Source organism: Lynx canadensis, chromosome B3 (genome assembly GCF_007474595.2).
Source record: "Lynx canadensis isolate LIC74 chromosome B3, mLynCan4.pri.v2, whole genome shotgun sequence".
NCBI classification, from domain to species: domain Eukaryota; kingdom Metazoa; phylum Chordata; class Mammalia; order Carnivora; family Felidae; genus Lynx; species Lynx canadensis.
Window position 1 is genome coordinate 49,914,502 of NC_044308.2, and position 18,511 is coordinate 49,933,012.

Genomic DNA, 18,511 nt, shown 5'->3' on the forward strand with positions numbered 1-18,511 from the left:
ACAGGGAGACCACAGAGGTGGTGCTGGCTGACCCACTGTCATCTCACATCAAACTTGAGAGCACTTTCATGCTTTGGAAGAGATGACTGAACTTTTTACCATGTATCTCTTTAATTAAAACGGATGTGCCAGCATGTGATATTTTCCACATGGCAAAGCCATTTTCCTTTATGTAAAGGACACATATTTCATGCTTTCACATTAAAGGTGCCTAGGAAGGTTTTCAACACCCAAAAGTGGGAATTATTTGCTTCAGCATTTATGTTAGTTGCCGATGTAATGACTTAATGTGACAGCTTGTCAAGAGTGACATTTAATATGCCTGTTGTGCACAAGTCATATTTCATTTACTTTTTGAGATATGGGCCCCAGGGAAATGGGCTTTATGAATTCCATGGAGAGCTGATGAACTCTATTCATCCACCCAACACCCACACAGAAAAGTCTTTTACATAGGTTTTCTGAAACTAAAGAAATAAATGTATGTTTAAGTGGATGAGAAGATCAATAACTAATTTCACCATAAAGTGAAGGTGTGTTCCCTATCCAGGGCCGCAGAAGATGTAATAACATTCTTCTCATTTCTATCGCTTTCCTATTAACTTTTCATATGAATGAATATTTGTGGTTCAGACCAAATACAATATTTACACAAAAGAAATAGTGTAGGAGTTTAATGATAAAAACGCTCAACCTTGCTTACTCCCTCAAAAGCCCAAGACTAGACACTTCAAGATTCAGCAAGCAATATGGTGCATTTTCATGTACCAGAGGATGTTTAATTTCATTTGTATCCAAACTACACTCAAATATTACGTGTCATCATAAATCTAATAGATAAGAATAAGATCCTTGGAAAATCAGCCACATTTTTTTAATACTTTGGCACAAGAGAAAATGTTTTTATTTACTGTAGCACCCAAATATTCAAATGGACGCTTTTTGTTTTTTATTTTTGTTTTGTTTTGTTTTGTTTTTTCTGATATGCACTAGGCTGGGGAGAGTTTGGGATAGAGATCTAGTAAAGGTTGGTTTCTGGGTTTAAGACACAGTGACAAGAAGAAGAAACTGTGAAATATACATATAAATAATGGTGTTAAATGCCAAGTCTATAGAGATTTAAAACAAGTATTATCAGTGGCAAATTTTTTCTTCTATAGGAATGACAAAGTCCTTTACATTCTATAGGACTATGGGAGTGTCACTCCTATAGAATGTATTAGTTCACCTAAGGGAGGACACACAAATTGTCTCTAGTAAAAACCCAACAGACTGGCTGGGCAGGAAGGAGTTACCACAGCACAACATCCACTGCACGTTAGAATCGCCTAAAATTTTTTTTAAATCCCTTTAGACCCAAGCCACATCTGAAGCCAATTAAATCAGAATCACTGGGCGCTAGACCCAGGCATCTGCATGGTTTAAAGCTACCACAGGTGACTCTAATGAGCCAAATTCAAGAATTCTTGACCTAGATATTGGAGTCTACTTGTATTTTCTAACCAGTTGGTTCTTTCATTCAACAAGAATTTACAAAGTACATACCTCATGTCAGATAATGTACTAAGCAAAAGGGGTGAAAGTATTTAACAAGAGCAAAAAAACAGGACACAATGCTACCCTCAAGAAAGCAGTCTAAAAGCAAAGGTTTATGCAAAATAATAAAGTTAATTGCTTATAAAAATAATAAAACCAGCAGCTTGCATTTATGTTTTACTATACTCTAAGCAGTGCCAAGTGTTAAAAATGTATCCACTCCTTTAATAATTTGTCTTATTACCTCACTATACAGATGAGAGAAAACGACTCAGAGAAGTTAGATAAAATGCCAGGTGTAACAATGCTAATTTACTGGTACAGATGGGACTCACCCCAAGCAACCTTCACTTTTGCTATACTACAGTATGGAGGTTGTGATTAAATGCTAGAAAGAGCTCAAAGGAGGAAGCTGAAAATTCAGCCACAAGGGGAGAAAGATGTTTGGGACAGCCTCAGAAGGGAGGCAAAATTTGAATCATATAAAAATGTAACAGGATTTTTCTCAAGGGGAGAATTACAGGTAAAATGCATTAGGACGGAATAACATTTGTAAAGACAGAGAGGCGCATGCATATTTGATCAACAGAGGATAATCTGTATGATAGTGAAGTTGAGGTCTGGATGAAATTTGTTTAGGGTCAGACTTTCCCCGTGTTGCCAGTTATTTCTGGAATTTTGGAATCAACATTACAACTGAGTGGCTTGATCAGAATTGCCTTCCCCTGGACTATATCAATACATAGCAATCGACTCTGCACCTACCAGTTCCTCATTGTTTAGAGATGTCCTAATGACCATAGCCAGGGAGAGTCCAGATTTCCGGGCAGCCAGAGTCTAAAATAAACAGAATTTAGGAGTTATTGGCACATGAGGTGGATGCTAAGTACATATTGTTCAACAACATGTGAAAATGTAAAAATATAACCTATCACGGTTCATGTTTTAGTCAATAGGCACCTGCCATTTTCAGTAGTCAGCTAGTTCATCCAGAATGTGAAATCATGGAACATTAAAGCTGATACAATCCCCTTATATAATCAGACCCAACCCTTACATTTAACTGATGAGAAAACTGAGGTCCAGCAAGGCAGATTGATCAGCCCCAGGTTTCCATGTTAGCAAGAGACTTCTCTAACTTTGTTTTTCCTCAAGGTGATCATGATCACATTTCTTCATAAAGCATGGCCACTGGCGCAGAGCCAGATGATCTGTGTGACAGCCCCAAATCACAGGTGTTAGATGATCCTTGAGTTGTTCCAGTTCCCTGGAATATTCTTTCATATCTAAGCAGTATATTTTTCCTAAGTGTTCACTTTATCAGGTGAGAACCATTATACCCAGATTGGTTTTCTTAACTCAATCTTGGTAACATAAGTAATTTTAAATAAAAGTCAAGTCCCTCTTGTTTCCCTACCATAAAACAGAACCATTATATCTCCTACCTGAAATGTGTGTGATATAATACACTCAGCAGAACTGTAGAGAACTTTGGAAACCCGAAGTTTTAGATGGGAATGTTTAATATGTTATCTCATTAGGAACAAAGAGAAGTCACAATGGGATTTTGCACCTGGTCTTAAATCTATCTCCTTGGAGCTACAAAGCCATAAACTCAGATAAAAGCTTAGCAATCCTTAGTGAGGAAGTCACTATCCATCCATCACCACCCCTTCTGTGTAAACCTATAGAGAGATTACGTCCAAGGAGTTAGCCAAGATGATCTTCCATTTCTGACAACTATTGTCTCTAAAATTATGTTTGCATTCTATTTCAGTCTGTATTCATACCTGTTGTGTATATAATTTTGTGTATCTTTCAGAATAGAACTAGATGTTAAATTCTTGCAGAACCCAAATTTCTCAGTCTTCTGTCTCTTTTTATTTCCCCATCTTGCCCTCTTTTATCCCATGAGTAAGCGCAACATACATTCAGAAATATAGAAAATATTAAATTGAAAATCACTTACCATGGCCTGAAGATCCCAAGTGTCAGAGGAAACAAAGTGTAAATAATTAGACATAAGAATGGTGAGAAAAGAGTATAATGATGTTAAATAAACTGAACACTTTAAAATAATATCCACACTACAATGGCAGAAATCTGGGCTACAGAGACACAGCATGCTGTTCAGTAGAAGATCTTTCCAATCAAGATTTTATCTTTCCTAATTTCGAACACAAGTGATGGTTTTCAGATGAAGGTTTTCATAGTAAAATTAAAAATTACTGATATAAGAAATAGCATAAATTGCCGCTAAAAGGGAAATTTCTATTTCTGTGGGATAAAACATATTTTCATGTCATAAACTGTTAAGAATTTGCCTCCAGGAAACTGGAGACAATTTGGATGATAGAACAAAACACTTTGTTTTCTGGCAGTTAAGCTATTTGTTTTTAATAGTCTAATGTGGACCATTATCAATCCTTTGCATCTTTAGGTGGTCCTGTGCATATTTTGTTATAGGAGAGCTTGAGTTATTCAGAGTTATGTTTAGGTTTAACGAGGTTTTAATGAGTTTAGAGTTGTAATTTTCTTCAGAGAGTGGAATCACTTATTAATGTGATTAAATTTGATCTTAATTAAATAAAGAATTGGTTAATAGTATCTGCTGCTTTATAAAGTAGTAGAATCCAGTGACATAAGGTGAGGAAGTCCAAAACAAGCCTCCAAGTGCCCATTAAACTTGTGGTCCTTTGCAACATTGCACCTATCAAAGCCCAGTTAACAGCAGCTCAGTTAGCATGCCCTGTGACTTCTATTTGCCCAATTGTTATGCCATTTTAAACTGGTTTGTAATTTTAACCAATAAAAAAGGGGGCTAAGGGGTACGTGGCTGTCTCTGTCAGTAGAACATACAACTCTTGATCTCAAGGCCAGGAGTTCAAGCCCCATGTTGGAGAAAAAGAAAGAAGGCTTAAAAAAAAACGCTGTCAAAAGGTTAGAATTATTTCATTTATTTAATAGATTTTAAAGAAATGATAAATGCAACACTTGGTAGAATCCAACTTCTTATATGTATTATTCTATGAAATACAGATAGGCATGGCACTTAATGATAAAGAAAAAGGCAACACATACAACTGAAGAGAATGAAACAGGAGTTCCTTACCACATCTCGTACAATGGGCAAAGTTTTCTTCCTACGGAGATCTGGCATACTGTCAATACCATAAAGCCCTCGCCCAGCCCTGAAAGAGGAGAAAGAGGAATGATTTCAATGGGATAAGGACTTCCTTTAAGAAAAAGGCTGTAAAAAAGATTAAATGTATACCATGATTTTCAACTGGTTCACAAAATAGGAAAAATCCAAGCCTCTTAAGACCTCACCCAGTGAACTCACCAACCCTCACCCAGTGAAAAGGAGACTCTAGCTACCAAAGTGATCACTTGTATTCTTGGATAGTTCCATACATTGAAACTTTAGCCTGGCTTGGCTGACACCTTGGTTTTCTGTCAGCATCACAAGGAAGATAATAAAAATTGTTAGTTACATGCAACTTTGCATTTCTGGAGAGATAGAAGCAAACCATTTTTGCTGCAACTTTTGTCTGCAACGATATAAGAAATACCTGTATTTGTAAAAAATATCATTCTTTTTTGATGTGTTTCATCTTCACAGATGAAACTCCAAACTGGTATCTCAAAGAGCCATAGTTGCATTTAGAGTATTTGTAATAACCCTTATATCAGAATTTTTCCTTTTTTGGAATCTACCGCACAGAAAAATACAACAAGAAATTAATTTGTTATCCAAGGATATTCACTGCACCATTTCTTTTTGTAATAGCAATACAAGCTAGGTAACCTAAATATTTATGGAATGAATTATATTATCTATCCAATGAGAACACAATAAAGTAAACGAGTTAAATACATATGTGTATAAATGAAAAAAAATCATGTTATGTGAAAAAAGTAAGTTTGCATTTTAGTAAGTTTAGTATGATACTGTATTACATGTGCTTATATATACACAGAAAAATACCTAGAAAGATATTCATTAAATTGATAGCGAGAGTTACTTCTGTGGAGTGATACTGGGTCAAAGAAAAAGCAAAGATTCTCACTGTTATAAATTTGGTAAGAGTCAATGCTCCATAATAAGCGTTACCATGTTTGCAATTAAAAATATTCTTGAAATATATTCTTTATTAAAATAATGGAATACATTGAATTGTTTTTTGTTGCATCTAAGCTAGTGATTTTATACAACCACAAATGTGCTCAAGTCACTGAGGAGAGCTTCCCTTATGCTCACCTGACCTATAAAACTCTTGCTAAACTCCAGCTTATTAGAATCACCTTTTTCACCAGGCACACACAATTCAAAGGCAAGGGTGTTAGCTATGCACCTCTGCCCCTGAACAGGCCACAAAAGCTGATAATAGATTATCAGCATCTCACAGCCCCGTTTTCACTGACACAGAGATGGCCTCTTTGCTCTTAGCTTAATGAAGGGAAAGTTTTGCCTTACTGGATTTTTTTTATAGTAGCCGTGGTCTTAACTCCAACACTTCTAGTTGTATCAATCACTAGCTTGATGATCTTGAATAATTCACTAAGTTATCACACAACTCGTTATGTGAAATAGTACTAAAAGAAAGTGTTAATAAAGATAGAACGTCAATAAATAGCAAGGTTATAACTTATATGTTTATTCAGTAATAAATGTGAATATTAATACCACTGCACATGAGGAAGAAGTCTGTCAATTCTGAGCAAATTATATTTAAGTTCATGAATTTCAACTAAAAGTTTTTGTTTAGATCATAGAATACAGGAAAAGGATAATAGCAGGGCAGAGATCAACACACATGAATGAAAAGGAAAAGGAGAAGCAATAGGAGGGAAGATAGTACGTGTGGGGAAAATGACATTTGAGAGCCTGTTCAGCAATGACTGTATGAGAAAAGAGTTCATACAGTTTCCATCATTACCCAGAACAATGCCAATTGATACTCTCTAGGCCAATGGCACAACGCCAGTCAAAAACCAAGATTAGGATAACACACACACACACACACACACACACACACACACACACACACATCATTGGCAGCATGCTCTTATGGACTGCAAGAAATGGCAGGATCAAGCAAGGGAAAGGGGCAATTAAATCTTCTTTTTTTCCTTCTCAACACCTGTCTTCAGAAAGTGAACCAACTCCTCCATCAGTGTAACTTTTCACTTCCCTCCTATTCTCTTTCCATATTCTTCCCCTCTCACTGCTAGTTCATTCTTGATTCTGACACATCCCAAATAACACATTTATGGGAAAAGGGTATATAAGTGTGTTTCTAGAAGGATCTTTTGAGTTTTGTTTGCTCCAATCTAAGGCTTGGATTCCTAGTGGTTTCTATTTTCTACCTCCTGTGAAGAGAATTAATAGTGACATAAAGTATAATTAATAAATGTCTTGCCATCACACTACATGGCAATCACACTAACTAGCTGTGTCTGAATGTTTTGAAATGTTTTGACTGCTAAATAATGTAACTTAAATAACTATGTAAAGAAACACATTCAATTGTGACAATGCTTGAGAAAGTGATTTATAAACTACAAAGTGTAATATACACATGGGTTGTGTGGTTTTTTTACACTAATGATTTCTTCATGTTTTCCTGCTCATAGAACTTAATTCAAATTCCCAAGAGCACCTAGAATTTTGAGCAAACTTATCTACTCACAAGTTCAAGAATCAGTGTCACACACATATTTTCTTGGGTCTTAAATTTCACTCCTTTGCTTGTCTCATTATAACAGAGACAGCCAAGGACCCAGGCCAAACCTGAACATTATGGAATAATGAGCCCAAGTTACAGACATGAATCCAAAATTTCTATCTGCCTTGAGTTTAGTTTCATTAAATTCATATTTTGAAATTCGTAAAATTTTTAATTGCAATAGAAATTTTCTCTTAATCTTTACCGTTTTAAAAAAATGCTCAAAATCACGTTGTACTTCCTTAGAGTTTTACATTTTCATTATTACTGTAAGATGTTTGCATAAACATAAACTTTCAATGGATTATTCATCAAGTAATAATAAAACTTTTATTGTAAATCTGAGTATTAAAAAAAAGAAGAAGAAGAAGTTTCCCTAATGGCCTTACCTCAAGAGTGGATAAGTGTTTGGTAAATACTGTAAAGCTCTATAAAAATGTAAGATATTTTTGAAATATTTAATTTATTTATTTATTTTTGAGAGAAAGAGAGAGAGCAAGCAGGGGAGAGAGGAAGAGAGAGAGAATCTTAAGCAGGCTCCACACCCACCCCAGAGCCCAACATGGGGCTCAATCTCAAGACCATGAGATCATGATGTGAGCTGAAATCAAGGAACAATTAAGCAAATGACCCACCCAGGCACCTTTGTAACATTTATTGAAAGTGTTCCTTATTGTTTTGGTGCAATTACAAATGGAATTGATTCCCTGATTTCTTTTTCTGCTGCATTATTGGTATATAGAAATGCAACAGATTTCTGCTCATTGATTTTATGTCCTGCGACTTTGCTGAGTTCATGTATTATCTCTTAACAATTTTTTGGTGGAGTCTTTTAGATTTTCTATGAAGTGTCATGTCATCTGCCAATAGTGAAAGTTTGACTTCGTCCTTGCTGATTTGGATGCCTTTTATTTATTTTTGCTGTCTGATTGCTGACGCTAAGACTTCCAGTACTATGTTAAATAGTAATTGTTAGAGTGGAATTTCTTGTCTTTTCCTGACCATGAAGAAAAGACTCCTGGTTTTTCCCCATTGAGGATGATGTTAGCTGTGGGTCTTTCATATATGGCCTTTATGATGTTGAGGTATGTTCCAGCTATCCCTACTTTGTTGAGGGTTTTTAATCAAGAATGGATGCTGTATTTTGTCAAAAGCCTTTTCTGCAAGATCATATGGTTCTTATCCTTTATTTTATTAATGTGGTCTCTCACATTGATTTGTGAATACTGAACCACACCTGCAGCCCAGGAATAAATCCCACTTGATCATGGTGAATAATTCTTTTAATGTACTACTGGATTTGATTTGCTAAAATCTTGTTGAGAATTTTTGCATCCATGTTCATCAAGGACATTGGCCTGTAATTCTGTTTTTTTAAAAAATCTTTTTAATGTTTATGTATTATTTTTGAGAGCAAGACAGAATGTGAGCAGGGAAGGGGAAGAGAGAGAATTCAAGGAATTCACAGAATTCAAAGCAGGCTCAAACTCACAAGTGGGGAGATTATGACCTGAGCCAAAGTTGGTCACTTAACCAACTGAGCTACCCAGGAGCCCAAGTTTAATTCTCCTTTTGAGTGGAGTCTTTGTCTGGTTTTGGAATCAAGGTAATGCTGGTTTTGTAAAATTAGTTTGGAAGTTTTCTTCTATTTCTGTATTTTGGAACAATTTGAGAATAGGTATTAACTCTTCTTTAAATGTCTAGTAGAATTCCCCTAGGAAGCCATCTGGCCCAGGACTCTGGTTTTTTGGTAGATTTTTGATTACTGATTCAATGTCTTTGCTGGTTATGGGTGTGTGTAAATTTTCCATTTCTCATTCTGTTTCAGTTTTGTTACTTTGTAAGTTTCTAGAAATTTGTCCATCTCTTCCAGATTGCCCCATTTGTTGGCATATAGGTTTTCTTGGTATTCTCTTGTAAGTGTTTGTATTTCTGTGGTGTTGGTCATGATCTCTCCTGTCTCATTCATGATTTTAACTATTTGGATCCTTTCTCTTTTCTTTTTGATAAGTCTGGCTAGAGGTTTATCAATTTTGTTAATTCTGTGAAAAAGCCAATTCTTAGTTATATTGATCTGTTCTACTGTTTTTGTTGTTGTTGTGTCTGTATTATTTATTTTCACTCTAATCTCTATAATTTCCCTTCTTCTGCAGGCTTGCTCCTTTTCTAGCTCCTTTAGGTATAAGGTTAGGTTGTGTATTTGGGACCCTTCCTGCTTCTTGAGTTGGGCCTGAATTGCAATACACTTGCCTCTTAAGATCACGTTTGCTGCAACCCAAAGCTTTGAATTTTCATGTTTCCATTTTCATTTGCTTCCATATACTTTAAAATTTCTTCTTTAATTTCCTGGTTAACCCATTCATTCTTTGTTAGGATGTCCTTTAACCTCCACGTATTTGAGGGCTTTCCAAACTTTTCGTTGTGGTTGACTTCAAGTTTCATACTGTTGTATTCTGAAAATATGCATGGTATGATCTTGATCTGTTTGTACTTGTTGAGGGCTGATTTCTGACCCAGTATGTGATCAGTTCTGGAGAATGCTCCATGTGCACTTGAGAAGAATGTGTATTCTGCTGCTTCAAGATGAAATATTCTGAATCTATCTGTTAAGTCCATCTAGTCCAGTTTGTCATTAGAAGTCATTGTTTCCTTGTTGATTTCCTGGTTAAGAATAAACCTAACTAAAGAGGTAAAAGATCTATAGTTTGAAAATTATAGAATGCTTATGGAAGAAATTGAAGAGGACACAAAGAAATGGAAAAGCATTCCCTGTCTATGGATTAGAAGAACAAACATTGTTAAAATATCTATGCTACCCAAAGCAACCTACACATTTAATGCAATCCCTATCAAAATGCCACCAGCATTTTTCACAGAGCTAGAATAAACAGTCCTAAAGTTTTTTGTAACCACAAAAGGCCCCAAAAAGCCAAAGCAATCTTGAAAAAGACAAAACTGGAGGCATCATGATTCCAGATTTCAAGCTGTATTACAAAGCTTTAGTCACAAGACAGTATGATACTGGCATGAAAAGAGACACATAGAACAATCGAACAGAATGGAAAACCCAGAAATGGGCCCAGAACTATAGGGTTACCTCATCTTCAACAAATCAGGAAAGAATATCCAATGGAAAAAAGACAGTCTCTTCAACAAATGATGTTGGGAAAACTGGACGGTGACAAGCAGAATAAAAGTGGACCACTTTCTAACACCATACACAAGAATAAATTCAAAATGGATGAAAGACCTAAATGTGAGACAGGAAACCATCAAAATCCTAGAGAACACAGGTAGCAACCTCTTTGACTTCAGAGCCACAACTTCTTACTAGACACATCACCAAAGGCAAGGGTAACAAAAGCAAACAAGAACTATTGGGACTTCATCAAGATAAAAACCTGCTGCACAGTGGAGGAAATAACCAACAACACTAAAAGGTGGCTTACAGAATGGGAGAAGATTTTTGCAAGTAACATATCTGATAAAGGGTTAGTATCCAAAATTTATAAAGAACTTATCAAACCCAACACCCCAAAACCAAATAATCCAGTGAAACAATGGCAGAAGACTTGAATAGACACTTTGCCAGAGAAGACATCCAGATGGCTTAGAGGCACATGAAAAGATGCTCAACGTCATTCATCATCAGGGAAATAGAAATCAAAACCACAATGAGATACCACCTCATACTTGTCAGAATGCCTAAAATTAACAATACAAGAAACAATAGGATTTGGCAAGGATGCAGGGCAGGAGTGGAGAACCCTCTTGCACTGTTGGAGAAAATGCACACTGGTGCAGCTAGCTACTCTGGAGACCACTATGGAAGTTCTTCAAGAAACTAAAAATAGAGGTTGGTGGTGGGGCGCCTGGGTGGCTTAGTAGGTTGAACGTCCGACTCCGGCTCAGGTCATGATTTCATGGTCTGTGAGTTTGAGCCCCGCCTTGGGCTGTGTGCTGACAGCTCAGAGCCTGGAGCCTGCTTCGGATTCTGTGTCTCCCTCTCTCTCTGACCCTCCCCTGTTCATGCTCTGTCTCTCTCTGTCTCAAAAATAAATAAAACATTTAAAAAAAAATAAAAAAAAGAAACCAAAAATATAACAACCCTGCAATCCAGCAACTGCACTATCAGGTATTTTCCCAAAGGATACAAAAATACATATTCAAGGAGGTACAGGGCTCCAATGTTCATAGCAGCGTTATCAACAACAGCCAAGCTTTGGACAGTACCCAAATATCCATCAACTGATGAATGGATAAAGAATATGTAATGTATGTGGGTGTGTGTACATATGTATATATTCTTTATCCTACACATACATATATATATATTTATATATATACACACACATACATACACATATGCATACACACACACACACACACACACACACACACACACACACACTGGAATACTAGCCACCGAAAAGAATGGAATCTAGCCATTTGCCATGATGTGGATGGAACTACACTGTATTATGCTAAGCAAAATAGGTCAATCAGAGAAAGACAAATACCATTTGATTTCACTCATATGTGGAATTTAACAAACAAAATGAATGGACATATGGGAAGTGGCAGGAGGGACAGAAGAGAAGGAAACAAACCACAAGACACTTAAAGAACTATGGGTTGATGGAGGAAGGGGGGTGGGGAGATGGGCTAGATGGGTGATAAATACTAAGGAGGGCACTTGTTATGGTGACCACTGGGTATTTTATTTAAGTGAATGAATCACTGAATTTTACTCCTGAACCCAAAATTGCACCATATGTTAAGTTTAAATTAAAAAAAAAATAAAAAGTAAGTATGTTCCCAATAGAGAGATCTGGGAGAGATTAAAACTAAAAATGGTGAAGACTGGAATTATATGTAGATAAAGAAATCATTGACTTTCCAGGCAAGAAGTCAAGTTCAAGGATACCAGTTAAAATCTGTAAGAAACTACCTAGGCTCAATGATGAAGAGGTCAGGGAGAATCATCAAAACAGGCAACAGCAGACAAGAAACTCTGAAGGTGCTATCTGATTCTAGGGAAGCAGCAGTCTAATTTCAGTCCTTTTCGGTACAGCTGATTTGATTAAGCTATTGCTAACCATTGCCAGCAAACTAGCTTACAAGAGTTAATATTTATATTGTGTTTACCAGCAGCCAGGTATAATGCTAATACTTACAGCCAACCTTGACATATATTACCACATTTTATTCTCAAAAAATCCAATAAAGTATAGGTACAATTATTTCCATAATATTATAAATGAGGATATCAATGCACAGAATTGTTTAGAATTATTCCCAAAATCACTAAGTCATAGATAGCAGTGATTGGATTTGAACATAAGCTCAAGGGCTTATCATATTCCACTGTTCATATGATTGGATTATTGCATATTTACAACAATAATATGAACTGAGGCTTACAAATAACCCTACTTTACTTTTAATGAAACGAAAGTTAAGCAACTTATCCAGGCCTACAAGTCTATGGCAGAGCTTGTTTTCCACTGAAGGACTCTTACCTCAAACCCCATGTTCTTTATACACATACATTTTTCTTTTTTTTTTTTTCTTTTTTTGGAAGATGTAAGAAGTCTATCCCAATTGATCTAGAGTTCTTACTATTATTTGAAACACTTTAAGTGTATTCCAAGACAGTATTATCTTTAGATCAGAAATCCTGTATCAGTGTATAAAATAGTCCCAATCCTCCCCAAACAGCCCCTCTTCAGCCATTCAAGAGTTCTCTCCAGGAAAAAAGGAGGCTTTTAGACTATAGGCACTACAAATGGGATGAAAACATGAGACCTAAGGAAATATGTGGAAAGTCAATCATCACATAAAATTTACAAAATGGATAAAATTCCATAAATTATGGTGTCTTCTATATTTGATTCAATATTTGTTCTACACTACATAGTCATTATTTTTCATAATTTTACTTCTTAGTTCTTTGCATTACTATAAAAGGAATTTACTGGGGTGCCTTGGTGGCTCAGTTGGTTGAGAAACCATCTCTTGATTTTGGCTCAGGTCATGATCTCATGGTTCATTGGATGGAGCCTGATATCCGGTTTTGCACTGACAGTGTGGAGCCTGCTTGGGATTCTCTCTCTCCCTCTCTCTCTCTCTGCCCCTACTCCTCCTCAGTCTCTTACTTTCTTTCTCAAAAGAAATGAACATTAAAAAAATTTCTTAAATAAAGGGAATTTACAGAGTTTAATAAAATCTGAGGTATGAAATTATATTGCTGTCTGTGTTGACTCAGATTCAGTTAATCATCTTGTTACAGAACAAACCAATACACATTACCTAAAGGATATACATCCTGAAATTGTTAAAGAATCTGATATCTAAGATTAAAGATGTGAAAGCTTATTTTAAATTTTTTAACATTTATTTATTATTGAGAAACGGCGAGAGACAGCATGAGCATGGGAGGGACAGAGAGAGGGGGAGACACAGCATCCAAAACAAGCTCCAGGCTCTGAGCTGTCAGCACAGAGCCCGACGCGGGGCTCAAACTCATGACTGCGAGATCATGACCTGAGCCAAAGTCAGACATTTAACCGAGTCACCCAGGCACCACTGAAAGCTGATTTTAATATATATTATTATCTTATCCCAGAATGGATCTGATAACATACTAAATGTATATAGATTGGAAAAAATCTCAGAGAAGGTACCAAGAGACTATCCTGTGGAAACTATCAAGCAGTTTTACCAAAGGTAGTACTTTCTGATTATGAGATGAAGGTGTGCTGTTTCCACAAGTGGGTGGTTGAGGATTAATTGGTAATATTCACGGGCTGGATAATTTCCATTAGAAATCATAAAATTAGTAGACTCTATTTATATGACAAGGAGTTGTTAAATTAATTGAAGACTATAAGCCTAAAAAAGAAAACAACAACAAAAAAACAGATCACAGTGCTTCTGTTTTTTTCTATGTTTCCAAGACAATTAATGGGCAGGGCTGTATAATTAATCTTTTTTAGCATTATGGAACACTAAGGCAATGTAAAAGATTAATAATGAATCATGCTAAATCCCTCTCCTATAATATAGCTGTATTCTCTTACAGACTTTTAAAAACAACTCTTTGTATTTAGTTACTTAATGGTAAACATACAATAATCATTTTCATTTGCTTAATATTTTATATTTTACATACATTTTAACACAATTTTCCAGATGATCATTATCAACTTTAATTATTCAACTGCTGCTTATTAGAATATGTTATTCAGGATATTTTCCCTTCCTCTTTTTTCACCTTTTTATTTTTATTATTGTCAACACTGAATGATATTTGTCTGTGTAATTGGATGATTCATTCTCCACATCCAATTAATCACCATTCCTAAAGATATTTTGATTCTATATTTCATCATAATTAACACACCACCTGTTATAAGATACAGCATTATATATTTCTACATTAGGGGAAAAATCAAATTAATCTCTGATATGCTTTCTTAGCAAGTAGAATTTAAATTGTGCGTTTATTAAAAGGCCTTCTTGCGGCACCTGGGTGGTCATGAACGCACAGTTTGTGGTTTCGAGCCGCTTTGGGCTCTGTGCTGACTGTTTGGAGCCTGGAATCTGCTTCAGATTCTGTGTCTCCCTCTCTCTGCCCCTCCCCTGCTCACGCCTCCCTCCCTCTCCCTCTCTCTTTCTTCTCCCAAAAGTAAATAAGCATTTTAAAAAATTTAAAATAACATTAAGGACCCTCTTAAACCAACTTCATCAATGACACACATTTGTCATGTATCATATTTTTCTATATCTGAAAAGAAAAATATAAACAAAGTGAATTGTTATTCCTTAAGTTTCTCATTCAGAGTCCAGCTTTTGAGAACTACTCTTCAACTCAAAATGATCAATGTCTTGGACTTTTTCCAAATTATTGTCTTTTAAGCTATCAAGAGCAATGGGGATGTGGCATTATATAAAATAGCGCTTCATTATTGTCTCTCTTGTTTCAAGAAGTGGGCACTGCAGACAGTGATGTTGGTGGGCTCTCAACCTCACCCAAAGCTTCAAATCATCATCCTATCCTTCCTTAAATCATCCCAATTTTTCTCAACTAAAACGTTAAGAAATTGCAAATGTCCAGCTCATACCGCTAGCAATAACAATAAAATTACAACACTTCCGCAGAGCACTTTTACTAGATATATAAATGTATAGACAGTAAAATTCTTATAATTGCTGCTTACTTACCAATGACTGCAAGACACCATTAGTTAAATGCATCTTGGTTTGTTATAATGTGTAAAAACAGATGTTGTAGGGGCGTCTGGGTGACTCAACTGAGTGCCCAACTGTTGATTTCAGCTCAGGTCATGATCTCACAGTTTGTGGGTTCAAGCCCCACGATGGGCTCTGTACTGACAGCACAGAGTCTGCATGAGTTTCTCTCACTCTGCCCCCTCTCAAAATAAATAAACCAACAAACAAACTTACACACGTATATAAAATAAAATCAAAAACATGTAGATTTGATAAAATATGGTATTTTTGGCATCTCACTCCTGAACGCCCATACTGATAGTGTTCTACGCCAGGTCTTACTATTTTAGCTCATCTTTTCATTGTTTTTCTTTGTCTGTTTGTTATCCAGCCCATTTTTTACATTGCCAACAGTTTTTTTTTTCTAGACTATTAATACAAAGATACAGTTTTCATATTCAATATCCCTTATTGGATACAAGATATAGAACAAATGTCTTTATATCCCAGTAAGGTATGATTGTCCCTCTGGTCTCATCTTCTTTGACTTTTCCCTCTACCTTCTTGTTGCGGCCATCCTGAACTCCTTTATAGATCCCCAGGGTCAACACACTATTTCCCCACTCATCTATTTTCACTCCAGTACTTCCTCTACTGGTACTGGCCTCCTTGCTGAGTGGCATAGGCTCACACTTATCTACCTCCCAAATGAAATTTGAACCTAACACTCATGGACTTTGAAGGTACCTACCTCCTCCCCATCTCAAACAACTGCACTTCTCTGTAACCTCAACATCAGAGATTCTCAGTGGGAGGGGCTGGGCAGTGAGTAGGAGAGGAGAGGGGAAAATCATGACTCCTGGCTTCAAAGATGGGCTTATCAGCAGTTGTGTGGGTTCAAAGGTAAATAAATATTTGTTGCTAATAGAGAACAGCCTACTTTTTGGTTGAACTGGAGCAGAAAAACATTTTTTAAATTTTAATTCCAGTACAGTTAACATACAGTGTTATATTAGTTTCAGATGTACAATATAGAATTTCAAGTTCCATCTATTATTCAGTGCCATCAAGATAAGGGTACTCTTAATCCCCTTCATCTATTTCACCCACCCACCCCCACCTCCCTTTTGGTAGCCACTAGTTTGTTCTCTATAGTTAGGAGTCTGTTTTTTTGTGGGTTTTTTTTTGTTTTGTTTTTCTTGTGGGGTTTTTTTGGCTTGTGTCTTTTCTCCCCCAACTTGCTTGCTTGATTTGCTTCTTAAATTCCACATATGAGTGAATTCATATGGTATTTGTCTTTCTCTGCCTGGCTTATTTGGCTTAGCATTATATTCTCTAGCTCCATCTATGTTGTTGCAAATGGCAAGATTTCATTCCTTTTTATGCTTGGATAATATCCCATTGTGGTGTGTGTATACACGTGTGTATATACATACACACACACACATATATGTATCTATCTCACATTTTCCTTATCCATTCATCTATCAGTGGATACTCTGGCTGCTTCCATGATTTAACTATTGTAAATAATGCTGCTATAAAGATAAGGGTCAAGCAGAAACACTTCTGAGAACAGTTGTTCTAAGTCTTCTGTCATAACCCCTGTATAACTACATTGTTTGGTTGTTTATACAGATGTACCCACTAGAATACATGTTTCAAAAAATGACAAATCTCACTTGTATCTACCTCTCTAGAGCCAACTCTGGCATGTAACAGGGAAAAATAAAAAGTAGAGGTTCAAGTGAATAGGTCTTGACAACAGAGATAAGATATTAAATTAACCATAGTCTCAGTTTTAAAAAGTAAGATTCTTATCTTTGAAATAACTCCTGGAAAGAGCAAGAGCAAAGCCGGAGGACCAGGGAGAAAGTCAATGACCTCACAATGAAGTGAGTTTGCAGGCAAGGTTTTTGTCACAGGAAGATAAGAGCCTCGTTACTAGACCAGTAATTATTTTTTAACTTATATGAATCTCAGTGATCTCATACAGAAAATGGAATAATTACCCTCCTTGTAGCAGTGTTGGGAGCATTGAGATGATATATATGAGTAGATTATACATTACTGGTAGTAATTAATTTATTATAGACTTCTGTAGGCAGGAATGTTATTGAAGTAGATCAAATAGGTGCCGCCTCACTGCTGCCCTAGGGCTATTAATATTCCTCCAAACTAAAGCATAGATTAGTACCACTGTTCCTGGCAGACAGGAAGTTGTAGGTAGCTCTCTACTTGAAGAATGAAAGAAAAAGAAGGGCAGAAAGCCCAAGTAGTGGGTATAGTCTATGCTGTACTCTGAGCTCTATTAACTTTCTCTTCTGACTCAGTTTTGGTCTAGACTTCTTTCTCTGCTTCTCCCATTTTTAACACCCCAGCTTTGACAATGATACATGTTGAGTGAGATTATTCCTTATCTCACACTTATCTACAATCCTGGTCCCAGCTATTTAACTTCCTGTCAGACAAGGGTCTCAGAGATAGCCCAACCAAGTTCATTTTTTTTTCTCTTAACTCTAATCTCTGAAAAACACTGCTTTTATCTTCTCAATTTTCCAAGCCTTGTCTCAAAATGGAAATAAAATTCAAAGCATTAAGCTCCTCCTCAGTACTAATCATTCCAGACTCCTCCATCGCCTCTTCTTCACCTCCTGGATTCTCTTAACTGTGGCCATAAAGTACAATGTTTGTCGTTATTGGAAATCACTTACAGTCCTCTAAACTACCACTGATGGACTCTTTGGAAGGAACTATGTTAGACACCAACATGCTCTCTCTCAGTAAGACCATTGTAGCCATATTTCCTCTTACCTTGAGTGATCACTAACTCTTTGGTTGAGCAAGAGATGAAATAATTGGCTTGAGTTTAGAGGGCATAGTTGTACAACAAAGATACAAAATTATGTACACTTGCACAATGCTGCTAACATCTGAAGAGGAAAATGAGACTTAAATAGGGCATAGAATATTCCTATCTTCCATCTCTTGCTTATTCTGGCATGTATTAA

At 36.3% G+C, this 18,511-nt stretch overlaps 1 protein-coding gene across 1 annotated transcript in view; it reads right to left on the reverse strand.

Annotated features, from left to right (window-relative positions):
• UNC13C (unc-13 homolog C) overlaps positions 1 to 18,511 on the reverse strand; it is a 613,702-nt gene that overhangs the window by 373,781 nt on the left and 221,410 nt on the right. The window contains exons 8-10 of the mRNA XM_032593636.1: positions 4,649 to 4,727; positions 3,506 to 3,511; positions 2,302 to 2,373 (exon numbers count right to left, since the gene is read on the reverse strand). Of these exons, the coding sequence (XP_032449527.1) occupies positions 2,302 to 2,373; positions 3,506 to 3,511; positions 4,649 to 4,727 (157 nt within the window). The remainder of the gene's footprint in view (positions 1 to 2,301; positions 2,374 to 3,505; positions 3,512 to 4,648; positions 4,728 to 18,511) is intronic.